This window comes from Astyanax mexicanus, chromosome 17 (genome assembly GCF_023375975.1).
Source record: "Astyanax mexicanus isolate ESR-SI-001 chromosome 17, AstMex3_surface, whole genome shotgun sequence".
NCBI classification, from domain to species: Eukaryota; Metazoa; Chordata; class Actinopteri; order Characiformes; family Acestrorhamphidae; genus Astyanax; species Astyanax mexicanus.
This window is the reverse complement of record NC_064424.1, coordinates 23,178,383-23,193,174: the sequence shown is the minus strand read 5'-3', so window position 1 is coordinate 23,193,174 and position 14,792 is coordinate 23,178,383. Positions and strand designations below refer to the sequence as shown.

Genomic DNA, 14,792 nt, shown 5'->3' with positions numbered 1-14,792 from the left:
TTATTTTGTGGCCCGCCACATAATGGCTTAGAAAATATCTGGCCCGCGGCCACTAATTGCTGACCCCTGGTTTATACTAATACATAATTTCTTAATCTGCAGGCTGTTCAAAACTGCTGCTGCACAGGAAGCTTTTGATTATCTGACTAAAATTCTCGGAAAGAACCCATTACTCCTTCCAGAGCTGGATCTGAATGGAAAAATAAAAGGAGATTTGGGAATTAAGCAGCTCTCAGATCTACTGGGAGATTCACACTGCAGAACTGAAAAACTAAAGTCAGTATGTTTCTTCTGCTAGATTTCACCAAACAACAGAACTCAGTAAAGCTTAGTTTACTTTAATATACAGTGTTTGAAGTTGTTGTATGTGCAAGCATCTATAGAAGACTCTGGAATTTGATTCATTCTGAATATAATAGTGGGCTGTAGCTTAAACATAATTTTTAAATATAAATTTAATGTTCTTACAATTTTTTTTAATTTGCTTTTATGACAGATATCTAAAATATATACTGTTGAACACAATGAAAATTTACTTAATGGAAGAAATTACAGAAATAACTGCTTTTTGTTTTCTCTGCAGGTTAAATAACAACAGTTTAACAGAGAAAGGCTGTGCTGATCTGGGAAAAGCCCTTTCTTCTAATCCCTCATACCTGAAAGAGTTAGATCTGAGTGGAAATAAAATAGAAAACTCTGGAGTAAAGAAGATTTCTCACCTACTGAAGATTTCAACGTGTCAATTCACAAAACTAAAGTTAGTGTGTAAATCAGTCTGAAAAGGATACAGTGAATATTAGAAATTATGTTTTAACTATAACATTTCTTCTTTCTCCAGTGTCTCAGACTGTAGTGTAACAGAGGAAGGATATGCTGATCTGGTTTCAGCTCTGAAATCAAACTCCTCACTGGTAGAGCTGGACCTCAGAGGCAATGATCCTGGAAATACAGGAGTGAAGAAATTTACTGATTTACAGAAGGAACCAAACTGTAAGCTGAAGATATTGAGGTGAGAAAAACATTTGTTTCCTACATCTTTTACTGTTGTGAACTGTGGTTTCAGGTCCATTAAGTTCACGTATATAGACTCTAATTTAGAGATCACTACACCAACATGGTTGATGCATCTCACTGCATGATACAAAACTACTGAAAAACAACACATCCAGTAACTACTACAGACAATAAGAGAAGACATTTAGATGTAAGATCTATGTAAAGAGTAAAAAGGAGCAAGTTATTTACTATTATTTAACTGGTTATTTGTAATAAGCTTACATGAATAATATACATTTATATTAAAAGTAATACATATTTCACATATGCCACATGTTAAAATTGTATGACTCCATCAAGAGCACTAATCTAATTACTATATCAATAAAAGCATAAAATATCAGGTAAAGACATTTTTCAACTACAATAATTATGTCCTGATAATAATCACATAAAACTGTGTAAGGTATTCTTAGCAGCTAGAAACTCATTAAGTGTAGTGCACATAGATAATACACCATTGACTTAAAAATAAACTTCTCAGTAGTGTAAGAACATTGAAAATATTGGTAACACTTTACTTGGATGGTCCATTTGATGTCCTCTTTGATGCTCAACTGACATTCAACTAACATTCAACTACATGTCTATTAAATGCAAATGAACTAAAAGGTGAAAGTAAATGATTCTCTATTGAATATAACCCTACATTCAACTCTAACCCAAACGCTTATCTTAATATTTTAGGATTGGGTTTAGGGTTAGATTTTAAGCTTGGATTAAGGTTAGGGTAAGGGTTAGGTGTAGGGTTAGATTTTCTGGTTGATTAAGGGTTAAGGTTAGGGTTAGGTGTAGGGATAGATTTTATGGTTGATTAAGGGTTAAGGTTAGGGTTAGGTGTAGGGTTTGATTTTATAGTTGATTAAGGGTTAAGGTTAGGGTTAGGTGTAGGGTTTGATTTTATAGTTGATTAAGGGTTAAGGTTAGGGTTAGGTGTAGGGTTAGATTTTATGGTTGAAGGTTAGGGTTAGGTGTAGGGTTTGATTTTATAGTTGATTAAGGGTTAAGGTTAGGGTTAGGTGTAGGGTTAGATTCTATGGTTGATTAAGGGTTAAGGTTAGGGTTAGGTGTAGGGTTAGATTCTATGGTTGATTAAGGGTTAAGGTTAGGGTTAGGTGTAGGGTTAGATTCTATGGTTGATTAAGGGTTAAGGTTAGGGTTAGAGTGTAGGGTTAGATTCTATGGTTGATTAAGGGTTAAGGTTAGGGTTAGAGTGTAGGGTTAGATTTTATGGTTGATTAAGGGTTAAGGTTAGGGTTAGGTGTACGGTTAGGTTCTATTTTAAATCATTTACATTCAACATAGGGTTAAGTTAAATTTAACGGACATTCAACTCAGTGTTAGTTGAATGTCAGTTGAGCATCAACAAGGCCATAAAATGGACCATCCAAGTAAAGTGTTACCAAAATATTTATCTGAGTTGTGTTGGTAATATTACTGTGTTCTCTTTGCAGGTTGTTGAAGACTCCTGCTGCAGAGAAAGCCTGTGCTTTTCTTTCTGCAGATCTGGGAGTAAATCTCTTACTGCAGACAGAGCTGCACCTGAGCAGGAATCCAGCAGGACTTTCAGGAGATTCCAGAGTGAAACAACTGTGTGCTGTTCTGCAGGATAAACACTGCAAACTTAGGAAACTCAAGTGAGCATTCTGATTGGTTTTAATTTGGCCTGCCAAATTAATTAATCAAAGAAAACAATGTGTTAAATTAAACATCAGTCCTTGAGGCTTTTCTAACCCAGATATGCAACTATGTGAAGTAGACAGTAGTATCTGTGACTTTTCCCTGGTGTGTGGTACATTGAATTGAAATGTTTGGAACTAGAAATGTTGCTATTTACAATATTTTACCCGAAGTCGATCTAAAGATGCCTGGTATGGAAAGAGTCCAAAATAAAGTCTTTCAGTTATTCATTTATTGATTTACTGCTATACAAAATGTATTTGAATTGAATTAAACTGAATTCAATACAATTCAATACAAATACAAATACAATACACTTTTACAGCTAAAGAAAGGAATAAATGCGATTTAAATTAATTAATCACAGAGCACGTAATTAATTGCATTATATTTTATACATTCTATGTAATATCAAAAACTTATTTTAGACATATTTTTGGTGAAGCTAAAGATACTGTTTTACACTATGATCATATATTGCAATGGTACTTCATTTTAGGTTCCAATCTTAGTAAATGTTGTCAGATAAGTATATATATATTTACTTTATTTACACTATCATCAGCTGAAATTAGTGAATCTTGGAACAGGCCCCGTGTGATTTTGTAGTAGTTTAATATTGAAAATTAAATATTTTACTTACAAGATTTAGCTTTAAATATTTAAATGTTAGTTTGTTAAACTGCTTCCGCTGTAAGGTTGGGAGTTTATTATTAAAAACGATGCATTCAAATATTACTGAATATTAGTTATTTTTAATGTTTGCAAGCTGTACTTTAAATTGTTTAAAGTTTCAGTCATTATGTGCTTTTAGGAACAACGATGATGATCTAACAGAAGAAAGCTGTTGTGCTTTAGCTCCAATTCTCACCTCATCCTCTCTGGTAGAACTTGACCTGAGCAATAACAACCTGCAGGATTCAGGAGTGTTGAAGCTCTGCACAGCTCTGGAAAATCCTCAGTGTAAACTGGAGACTCTGAGGTAAAATCTTAAATGAGGTGTAGCATACAGCAGAGCTCCTACAGTAATATCTTGAGGTTTTGGAAGTCAATGTGCAGGAGTTTTTTAGGACAGATTTAGTAAAACACAGAAATGATATGGTTATACTGCGCCAATATGTCTCCTCCCCACATTGCTACCATTAGTCAACAGACAAGATACAAAGCAGAAATTAAACAAACTGACAGCAGCTAGAATCACTGAGCCACCTAGAAATCTGTGGGCATTGAGGATTGAACTGTGAGGTTGGTGACAAGTCTGTCCATGGTGGCAGGGTTAGACCATTTCCGATGGTTTCGGTAAGCCAGGGCACTATCAGGTAGCAGTTTGTCCCACGTAGTTTGTTTTTACATGGTAAACACGCAGACTACAGTCTGATATACTCACCTCTGAACAGCTAAAGAGGTAGCTCTGCTGTTAGCAGCTAACTGTTTCAGCTGCGGTGCTGGAGAAACATCACTGAAACTGTTTTATAACTCTGTACTTCAGCAGAGTGGCTTTACTGCTCCTTACAACCTGTCTGGTAAAATGTATACATAAGGCGCACCAGATTATGAGACTGTCATTTTTTGGGAAAACATCAGAGGAGGAGGTTTAAAACACTGCAGTTAATGAGTCAGAAGAGCATTGGCAACTTTCGTCTCATAACTCCTGATACTTCAGTTTAATTCTATGTAGTGGTTTTAAAATACATTAACTTTTCTATAATACAACTGAAGTAATGAAGGAACCTATTAAAACAATCAATTTCAGTGAGCTCCATATAATGTAGATATGTACACATTAATGAGCTTCTGAAGCCTCAGCTTTTTGTAAGTGTAGGTAACCTAGCCAGCCAGTAGGTGGCAGCACCACCAGTAATGCAGAATGCAAGCAACACCAGAGTAAGAAATAGGGGTGTGGCTTCACAGGGAACAAAACCCCTGGTCAGAGAGAACCTCCCCCTCTTTGAGTTTGCCAAACAACAGGTAAACATCTGAACAAAGAGACAAGAACAAAGCTCTCTGAGCTCTCATAATCCCAATTCTGATATTAACACTCTTTGGGATATAGTGACTGACCTGAAAGGCATAATCTTTAATATGTCACCTTCATCAAGTGATTGTGATAATTAGTTAGCTCCCCAGCCCGAACGAGGGGGGAGGTAGAAATAAACACTATGCACATCGCAAGTTACGTGTAACTCATCAGACCTTAGACATGTAGCTAATTCTTTATCTTTCTTTTCAAAGGAAGATTTTTGTAGTACCATCTTTCCGAAGGGGGGTGACCCAGGCGTTACCTTCCAAATTTTATTTCCCTTTCACTCTTTAATTTCTGCACTTTTGTTTTGCTTCCAGCACAGCAATAACAAGGTATTGGTACAATACTGCAAAGCATTTTGTTAACAGGCTTCCAGCACTGTTTAGCTACTAACTTTTGCTTATCATTTCTATATCAAAACATCTCAAATGTTTATAGAATAGCATATCAGCTACCATCATTATGCAAACTTAGCAAGTAAGTTTGACATGAATTTTCTTTCCTTACACAGAAATGCAATACTTAGGAATTCATTCTCAGAAACACTTGTCTTTCATCATAATTTGTTGGGTTCATTGAACCCAGATAAAATTTCTAAACTCAAGGCATTAGTCAACATAATGTCAAATCTTAGATTTACTTTTAGTAAACAATTGGATTAATAAAATTTGGTCTGAATCAAACAAGCAACTATTACAAATTAGTTATTTATCAGGAAACCACTTAATTCTTAGGACACCGCCAAGGGTCCGCAAACTAAAACATGGGTACGACTGACACATCAGTTGTATTCCAAGCAAACAAAATTAACACCTTTCTCTAACCTTCCTCTTTACAAGGCTTGATGATGTATTTCCTCCTTTCCATCAAAAGCCGTCTAATCATCTAAAATAGGAAATCCTATTTGTTTTCCTTTATGGTGCAATTTAAGAATAATTTAATTGCTTTGTCACATGTTGTTATGCAATATTGTTTGCTGGTTAGATAACTTTAGTTACTACCAGAACTGCCCGGATGTTTGCATAAATTGCCCAGATGTTTTCAGTCTCTTCAAACACATCTTGATCATGGACCTGCCAAGGACAGAAAGGACTTGACCCGTCAAGAACTTTACATCTCCCAGTGGACATTTCAACCATCGTGGACTGCAAGGGTAACCATTTTGTGCTCCCCATAGATATGATAAATCATATCTATGAAGACCAAGGGGGGATGTAGGTACCCTAGCCAGCCAGTAGGTGGCAGCACCACCAGTAATGCACAATGCAAGCAACACCAGAGTAAGAAATAGGGGTGTGGCTTCACAGGGAACAAAACCCCTGGTCAGAGAGAACCTCCCCCTCTTTGAGTTTCCAAACAACAGGTAAACATCTGAACAAAGAGACAAGAACAAAGCTCTCTGAGTTTTGCCAGCAACGGAGAGACAGGACAACAAGGCCTTTTTGTTCTACCAAGAGGACAAAGAAAACAACCTACATCTTCAATAATACAACTTTAGCCAAACGTCTGATCAACGTTTCCACACGGCTATTTCTTCAAGACAAGCTTGCAAGAGATACACAGCTCAGAAAGACAAGGAAAGCGGCCTGATCCCTTTTCTTAACTGTGTACAACTTTTCCTGGATCCAAAGCCAGAAGGACGAGCCATTCCCAGAAGAGTTACCTGGACGTTGTCAAAACCTTTCTGTAAGAAGGCTGAAAATTCCCTCATTCCAGTGAGGACGGAAAACATGGATATTTCTAACATATCCATTGCGTAAGACTGACCTTTAAAACATCTGGGCATAGTTTAGATAAAGAACATTTTATTTTTAAACTTACTGTATTTTACATTTTACATAAATGTATTTTTATTAATGAAACCTGCAACTGTTTATATTCTAAACTAAAATCTGTGAGCAAACCAACTTGTACTTTTCTCTGCATGCAAATCTCTTCCTCTTTTCTAACACTGAAATACAGCTACTGTATTTCTCCCTTCTAAAAACTAGAATCTAGCAATAGTTTTAAAAACTTTCCTTTAAACAGTCAGCTTCACTCTTTGTTCTGGCTCAACAGAGACCTGAACAAAGAGCAGCTGATCTCAGTTACAGTGCAGAGCCACGCTCTACGTTTAAACTCCGCGCCATTATCTTTTGTCCGTGCACACGCACGCACGCTCCTCTCGCACGCACCCGCAACATACGCGAACACACACGCGTGCGCACACACACACGATCTCTCTCTCTCTCCCTCTCTTTCTCTCTCTCTCTCTCTTCTTCTTCTTCTTCTTCTTTCAGGCTAATGGCGGATGGCAGACCAACTAAAGGTGCATTACCGCCACCTACTGAGCTGGAGTGTGAAGTGTGATTTCGGGCAAGTTAATTATGCAACAGTAGTGAAAGAAAAATGTTATAACTAATAATAATCATCAAAATAATTAAGCAAAATAAATAAATAAAAATAAATTATATGATATCAAACATTCCAATAGTTTTCAAAAAAAGAAAAACTTGCTTGTGTACAACCCCCATTCCTGACCCATAAGAAAGTAACCCTTTCATGGAAAAATCAGTGTGACCCTTGTCCTTTAGTGCACTAAACATTATGTCCCTGTGTGCAGTATATGTTCCACAAGAAAGTAATACATGTTCAGCAGTTTCCCTCTGGTGACAATTACGACAAAGCCCCGTGGTGTGCTTTTGTATCATGTGCAGAGAGGAATTTAATAAAGTATGGTCACTCTGAGCCTGGTGAGAACAGTTTCCTGTCTCCGACCATACCCTCCACTGCCACTCGAACCAACCCTTGCCTGTATAGCAAAAAGATGCCTCCCCTTATGATCTTGCTCCCACTCAGTCTGCCATAACTGTCTCACATATTGTCTGATAATCACCCGCATCTCCGATTTACTAAGAGGGATGACAATGTCAACCCTTGATCGTTTCAGACATTGTCTAGCAGCCACATCCACCGTTTCATTCCCTTCTACTCCTACGTGTGCTGGAACCCAAAGGAAGCAAACTGTGATCCTCTGTATATGTAGCCTAAACAATGCCTGAAAAATCTCTAAAATTAGATCGTGTCTACAAGCAGACTGTCCAAACTGAATGCTCTGTAGGGCAGACAAAGAATCCGAACAAACCACCAGCCCCATTGGACAGACATCTTCAACCCACTGTAGTGCCAGCAGAATGGCAACAAGCTCGGAGGAGAATACAGACAGATTATCAGACAATCGTTTTTTAATGAAAACTTGAAACTCTGGTATAAAAACTGCTGCTGCCTTGGTACCCCAATAGGATCCTTTTGATCCATCAGTATATATCTGCAGACAATTATAATATTTACGGTCCAGATGTTGCTCCACCGTTGCCTTTGCAACTGGACTTCGTGGATCATCAAACGATTCACCTAAGAGTACAAGGTCCACACTAGGCAGTGGAAAAAACCAAGGTGGTACCAACAGTATTGCTGAGACTGTATGCCTGCAATCCCATATTCCCTGCTTCTGAATTACTCAGACACCCAAAACTTTTACATGTAGTTGTTGACCACAATCATGCATATAGGCTAAGACTGGATGATTCTCCTTGCGTCCTTTTAGATTAATCCAGTACACAGTTGACAGTGCCATTCGTCTTAAAAGCAGAGGCATATCACCTGTCTCTACCTGAAGAGAAGCAACCGAGGAAGATCTGACCGCACCACAACATAGCGTCAGTGCTTGCGCCTGAATCACATCAAGCACCTTCAAGTTTGACACAGCAGCTGATCTATATGCCATACAGCCATAATCAAACACTGATCTTATTAAGGCAACATAAATACTTAATAGAGAGGAACGGTCAGCTCCCCAACCACTCCCCGCCAAGCACTTTAGAACATTCATTCCTTTCTTACATTTATCAGAAATCTTCGTAATGTGTTGTTTCCAGGTCAACTTTGAGTCCATCCACATACCGAGATACCTGACCACCTTAACCTGTTCAAGAGTCTGACCATACATTTTAAGCCCGAGCTCTCTTGCTTTATGGCTCTTAGAAAAGCAAATTACTTGAGTTTTCGGTACAGACATCTTGAAACCCCAAGCATTTGCCCATTGTTCCAGAGCTGTTACTGCGTCCTGCATCTCCCTTTTCACAAATGGCAAATTCCTACCTCTTTTCCATAAAGCCCCATCATCTGCATACAATGACTTTGCTATGTCTGGCCCAACTGCCTACAAAATATCATTAATCATCAAGTTAAATAATAGGGGACTACAAACACTACCTTGAGGGGTGCCATTGTCTATATAATACACTTTAGAAAAGGCAGTCCCCACCCTGACCTGTATGGATCTATTCATTAAAAAATACATTACCCAATTATACATCCTCCCTCCAATTCCTAGCTTAGACAACTTAATCAGCAATCCTTCCCTCCACAGTATATCATATGCTTTTTCAATGTCAAAAAACACAGCTACCACCACTTCTTTATGCAGCTGTGCCCTCCGTACATCAGACTCCAAACATAATCGTCCATCGTCATTCTACCCTTTCTAAAACCACTCTGATAGGGAGAAAAGCTATTATGACGATCAAGAAAATAGGACAACCTTTCTGTGATCATACGCTCCATGATTTTACTTAAATGTGAGGTCAGTGAAATAGGCCTATTACTGGCTACATCAGACAAATCCTTTCCCGGTTTCCCTATGGGTACCACTATAGCAAGCTTCCACGCAGATGGAGGCTCTCTCTCTCTCTCTCTCTCTCTCACTCTCTTATACACACACACCCTTAGCTAAATAACCATTTAGCTCTCATATTGTAAATATACTGACTGCTGTTTTGTAATATTTGTGTTTAGATTAGTTTGTGTGTTAATAAATGTCCATTTATTTTCACCAAGTTGTCTGTGTTAATTTCATGAATGCTGGTTGCTGCCAATAACCATATAAAATAATTCAATTTAAAACCTTCAGAATCTGAGACAGCAATATCAGAATTTTAGTCATTGATTAAAATCTTGATATTGTGGCTTTTTAATTAATAACTTTATAAAAACAACTGTAGTTTTAACATTAGTTAAAACTACAATATTTGTAAGTTGCAAGTAATTTTATGAGACTGATTACTTAATGAGATTCATGCCACTAGCACCTACATGAGGTTAAAGATAAAAAAAACTAAGGCTAAAAATGTTTTTTCAAACATGTCTTTAATTGTTTTTTTCTTTCTCTAGGCTTTCATATTGTTGTGTAAAGGAGGATGGCTATGAAGCTCTGGCTTCAGCTCTGAGCTCAAATGCCTCTTCACGTTTAGTAGAGCTGGATCTCAGAGGGAATGACCCTGGAGACAAAGGAGTGGAGCGGCTTGTTGACTTATTTGTGAAACAGTATTGCAATCAGAAAAAACTAAGGTCAGAAATGAATATTTTGTGTAGATAAATAAATATATTTTCAATATAGTTTTTCATTTCTACATTTCATTTTTTAATTTTTAACAATATACTTACCTGAGAGAGTTACCTGCGAGTTACTTATTTCACGGTTTTGAATTATTATAATGTCCTATCTTACATTCAGACCTATCAGAGCTTTCTAAGCAAGCTGGCAAACTTTCCTGCATAATTTATAAAAGTGACATCTACAAAAAGTTAAGAATCAAAGATTCAAACACACTTTAGTCCGGAGACGGAGTAATGAGAGAGGAAGACAGCTTGCTGGAACAAATACAATGAGGTTGATCATTGATGACTGTAACTGTCCTTTTCTTTTGATAAGGTTATTAATATAATTGTACTGTTTTTTCCCTATAGGCTGCTGAAAAGTGATGCTGCAGAGGAAGCCTGCACTCATCTTAAACGCATTCTGGACGAAGACCCCTTAGTGCAGAGAAAGTTGGATATGAGTAACATTGACCCAAATAAGATAACAGTGAAGCAGATGTCTGATCTACTGGAGGATCCACATTGCAGACTAAGGAAACTCACGTAAGAAGTTGGATTAATGAAATAAATGTAAACTGACAAACTGCAGGTGCTGAGATGTCCAGTGGTCTAAAGCGCTGCCACTACGATCGGGAGATTGCTGGTTCAAATCACGCAGGTTACCATCAGCTGCTGGAGCCCTGAGATAGCACAATTGGCCTTGCTCTTTCTGGGTGGGTAGATGGCGCTCTTTCCTGTCATCACTCCTTCAGTGATGTAGATCAGCATAAGGAGTCTGTGAGCTGATGTATCGGTACCGAGTTGCTGCGCTTTCCTCTGAGTGCACTGTGGTGCTACCCGGCAATGCTGCATCAGCAGTTCGAAAAGAGGCAGTGGCTGACTTAACATGTATCAGTGAAGGCATGTTCTTGTCTTCACCCTCCTTGTGTTGTGGCAACACTAGTGATAGGGGATATACAGCTGAGTTGCATAAATAAGGTGGATTAAAGCATACATAATTGGGACAGGACACCAATTGCTTGAGTTTTGTGAAGGGAATGTTGTCCCATTCTTGTCTGATTGAGAAATCTTGGTGCTCATTAGTCTTTAGTCTTCTTTGCCTGATTTTTTTGTTTCATGGTGCACCAAATGTATTTATTGGTAAAAGATCTGCAATCAGCATCCAAACTCTCTTTGGGAAGCCATGCTGTTCTGAGGGGTTCAGTTTTTTTTTTTTTTTTTTCAGATTTTAGCATTGCTGAAATATGCAAGGCATTCCATATAAGGGACACAATTTTATTGTAAACATATGTTGTTTTAAAACCTGTATATACTGTTAAACATTATCACTGTGACCTGCATACCATGATATCTGATTACCAGGGGTGTACAGAGACCTTTGGAGGGGCAGGTGCTTAAACTCAAAAGGGGGCACATGGAGCACGAATTTAAAATCACCCTACAGAAACACATCTTACAATATAACGGGTTATTTGTGGTCTTACTTATTAGCTGATCAGGTGGAAAACACAATTATAGGGCAGTGATCAGGGTTAAGAAACTGCTTTAAAGTACCAACATAAAGTATCATACTAAATTTTGAATATCCACAACATCCAGTTTCTAGCTAATTAGTTAGCCAAATGATTTTTTGATCATTACAGCTTAAAGTAAGACCTGCAATCCTAAATTAATAAACACAATTTGAAAATGAAATGGGTATTAGCTGTTCAGGTACATTAGGGCAAGCTGAACATTATATATAGAGTTTATTTTTTTCTAAAACCTTAACTACCTATCTAAGGTACATTGTAACTATTTTCAGGTTCCTTTGCCTAATATAATTGTACATTTGTTCTATAATTGTAAATGAGTTCGTTTTTTGTATATTGCTGAGTATTTTATATATTTTGTGTTGTGTTTAGTATTGTAAGGGCTTGCTTCAGGCCAAGGCAATCTATGGGTTGCCAGGCAAGCGCAGCCAACAGTGTGTGTGTGTGTGTCTGTCTGTCGGTGATGCGGCCGCTCTCTTTGTTTGGCCTCCCATGGTTCCCCCTTCCACCCCTGGAGGAACCACATTTTCCCCACAAGCACCTGAGTTTTACCTTTGTTTTAAGTTGGGAAGTTTCTTTTGTTCTCTCTAACCCTGTAGATAAGGGGTAGCCTCGCTTCCCATGCGATCCTTTGTTCTCTCCCTGTTTCTCACTGTTTTGTGTTTTACATCCGTTTTGCGGCCCACACCTATTTCTGAGTTTCCACCCGTTTTTCACACCTGTTTTGGGGGGTTTCCTCCCTTTTCCTCTTGAGTTTACCTGCTTTGAGATCTTCTGCTCTGCAATTGGGTTCTGCAACCCTCTGGGCTGGAGTGCTGCTGCTCCCCAACCCATTACATGTATATTTACTTCTATATATTACTGTATATTTTTAGTAATTTAGGATTACTTTCTTTTCTATTTAGTATATTTAAGTGCTGTATATTTATGTAAGCCTAAGCACAAGCATTTTAATACATGTATGTCCTTACGTATGCAAATGACAAACACTGAAACTTGTCTGAATTGATCCTGAGCATAAACTGACCCATATATGCAAAAGAATAACATTATTAACTTTCGCATGACAGCGTTTTGCTGAGGGAATTGCATTTTTTAACTTAGAGGACAAATAGTATAAACCACAGTGACTGTGAACAAAAGTTATTAAAAAAAGCAAACACAGTAGTAAAAAGATAATAATAATTTAACTTCAAATAAAAAATGTTTGTTTTTATTTAGCTGGTTCTGACTTGTCTTCATCTTCCTCTGCAGGATATACAAAACAGGCAGCATTACAAAGAGAGGCTGTAATGAATTGATTTCTGCTCTGGTTAAAAATCCCTCACACCTGATAGAGCTGGATCTGAACAAGAACAAACTAGACAGATTAGGACTGAAAAAGCTCTGTGATCTACTGAAGAATCCTTACTGTAGACTGGAGAAACTGAGGTGAGTAAAATGGGTCAAAATATGTATATTTTAAAACAGCCTGTGATAAATAATAATATAAATAATAATATTATATTAATAATATTATATGCACAATATTGAAAAATAAAACAAAAGCACATTTCTTATTTTTAGTAATTTGTTACTGATGTTATATGTATATAAACACGTCTTTAAATATCACTAATCATTGTTCTTTTATGTATTTCACTGAAGTATTGTTAATATTCTGTAATTACAAATTATGCTGAGAGTTTGTTGTTCGGACATCACAGCTGTAATTTACAGTAGGAGTATGCTGTCACATCAATGTCAAAATTCGGGGCGCAAAAATACCAGGTGAAAAATTTACTTCTCCCAAGCGTAAATGTTAAACTTAAAAAAAACTCTTTAAAAAAACGGCAATTGTGTGCGTGCTGAACAAAATATTGCTTTCGAGCTTCATTTTTCTCCTCTCGGGTGTTTTTTTTCTCCTCGCACGCTATGTGAATTACCTGTTGCTTTTGTTTTTGCTCGAGCAAGTTTTTTGCGCTCGAGTTTTGTAAAGGGTGGTTTTGACAGTTTGGAGGCGGGGTCAAAGTCATCATCGTCAGCAAAAGCTATTGGCTGATATCTCAGGGTTTGTGAAAGACTGCCTACCTCCAACAGCCGGAGGAGGGTGGAAAAAGAAGGACAGCAGAAGAGTTAGCTAACTAGCTATGCTAAAATCCAAACAACCGGTTCTCTGGCACTGTTAGCCAGGGAACGGCTCTGTCGTTAAGCACCTGGAGCAACCAGCTTGTGTTCAGCACCCGGAGCGTCCGGCTCTCTCATTCAGTGACCGGAGCGAGTGGCTCTTGTTCAGCGCCCGGAGCGACCGGCTCTCTCATTCAGCACCCGGAGCGTCCGGCTCTCTCATTCAGCACCCGGAGCGTCCGGCTCTCTCATTCAGCACCCGGAGTGACCGGCTCTCTCATTCAGCGACCGGACCGAGTGGCTCTCATTCAGCGACTGGACCGAGTGGCTCTCATTCAGCGACCGGACCGAGTGGCTCTCATTCAGCAACCGGAGCGACCGGCTCTCTCATTCAGCACCCGGAGCGACCGGCTCTCTTGTTCAGCACCCAGAGCAACCGGCTCTCATTCAGCACCCGGAGCGACCAGCTCTCATTTAGCGCCCGGAGCGACCAGCTCTTTCGTTCAACGCCTGGAGCGACCGGCTATCTCATTCAACGCCTGGAGCGACCGGCTCTCATTCAGCACCCGGAGCAACCAGCTCTCTTGTTCAGTGCTGCCAAAAAATCTCAAATTGCAGAAAATTCCTAAAAACAGGTAGAGAAAGTGTAATTTTCCATCACAAATACAGTGTCTTACTATTTCCCATTTTGTTTTATTAATGTATTTTAGTCTCAGTAGTTGCTGCATCTCAGAGGAAGGATATGCTGCTCTGGCTTCAGCTCTGGAATCGAACCCTTCATCAAATCTGACAGAGCTGGATCTCAGAGACAATGATCCTGGAGACACAGGAGTGAAGCTGCTCACTGATTTACAAAATAGTCCAGCCAGTAAATTGGAGACAATTAGGTGAGCTAATTTTATAGAATTTATTTTACCCTTTCTGCTACTAAAAACATCTAAAAAGTTGTGTATTTGTTTATAACTTATATAAAATCA

General features: G+C 38.4%; 1 protein-coding gene across 1 annotated transcript in view; it reads left to right on the top strand.

The window, feature by feature from the left end:
- LOC125782471 (NACHT, LRR and PYD domains-containing protein 3-like) overlaps positions 1-14,454 on the top strand; it is a 55,929-nt gene extending 41,475 nt beyond the window's left edge. Inside the window, exons 5-8 of the mRNA XM_049466667.1 lie at positions 3,551-3,718; positions 9,971-10,147; positions 10,547-10,720; positions 13,878-14,454. Of these exons, the coding sequence (XP_049322624.1) occupies positions 3,551-3,718; positions 9,971-10,147; positions 10,547-10,720; positions 13,878-14,454 (1,096 nt within the window). The remainder of the gene's footprint in view (positions 1-3,550; positions 3,719-9,970; positions 10,148-10,546; positions 10,721-13,877) is intronic.
- Positions 14,455-14,792: the final 338 nt, after the last annotated feature.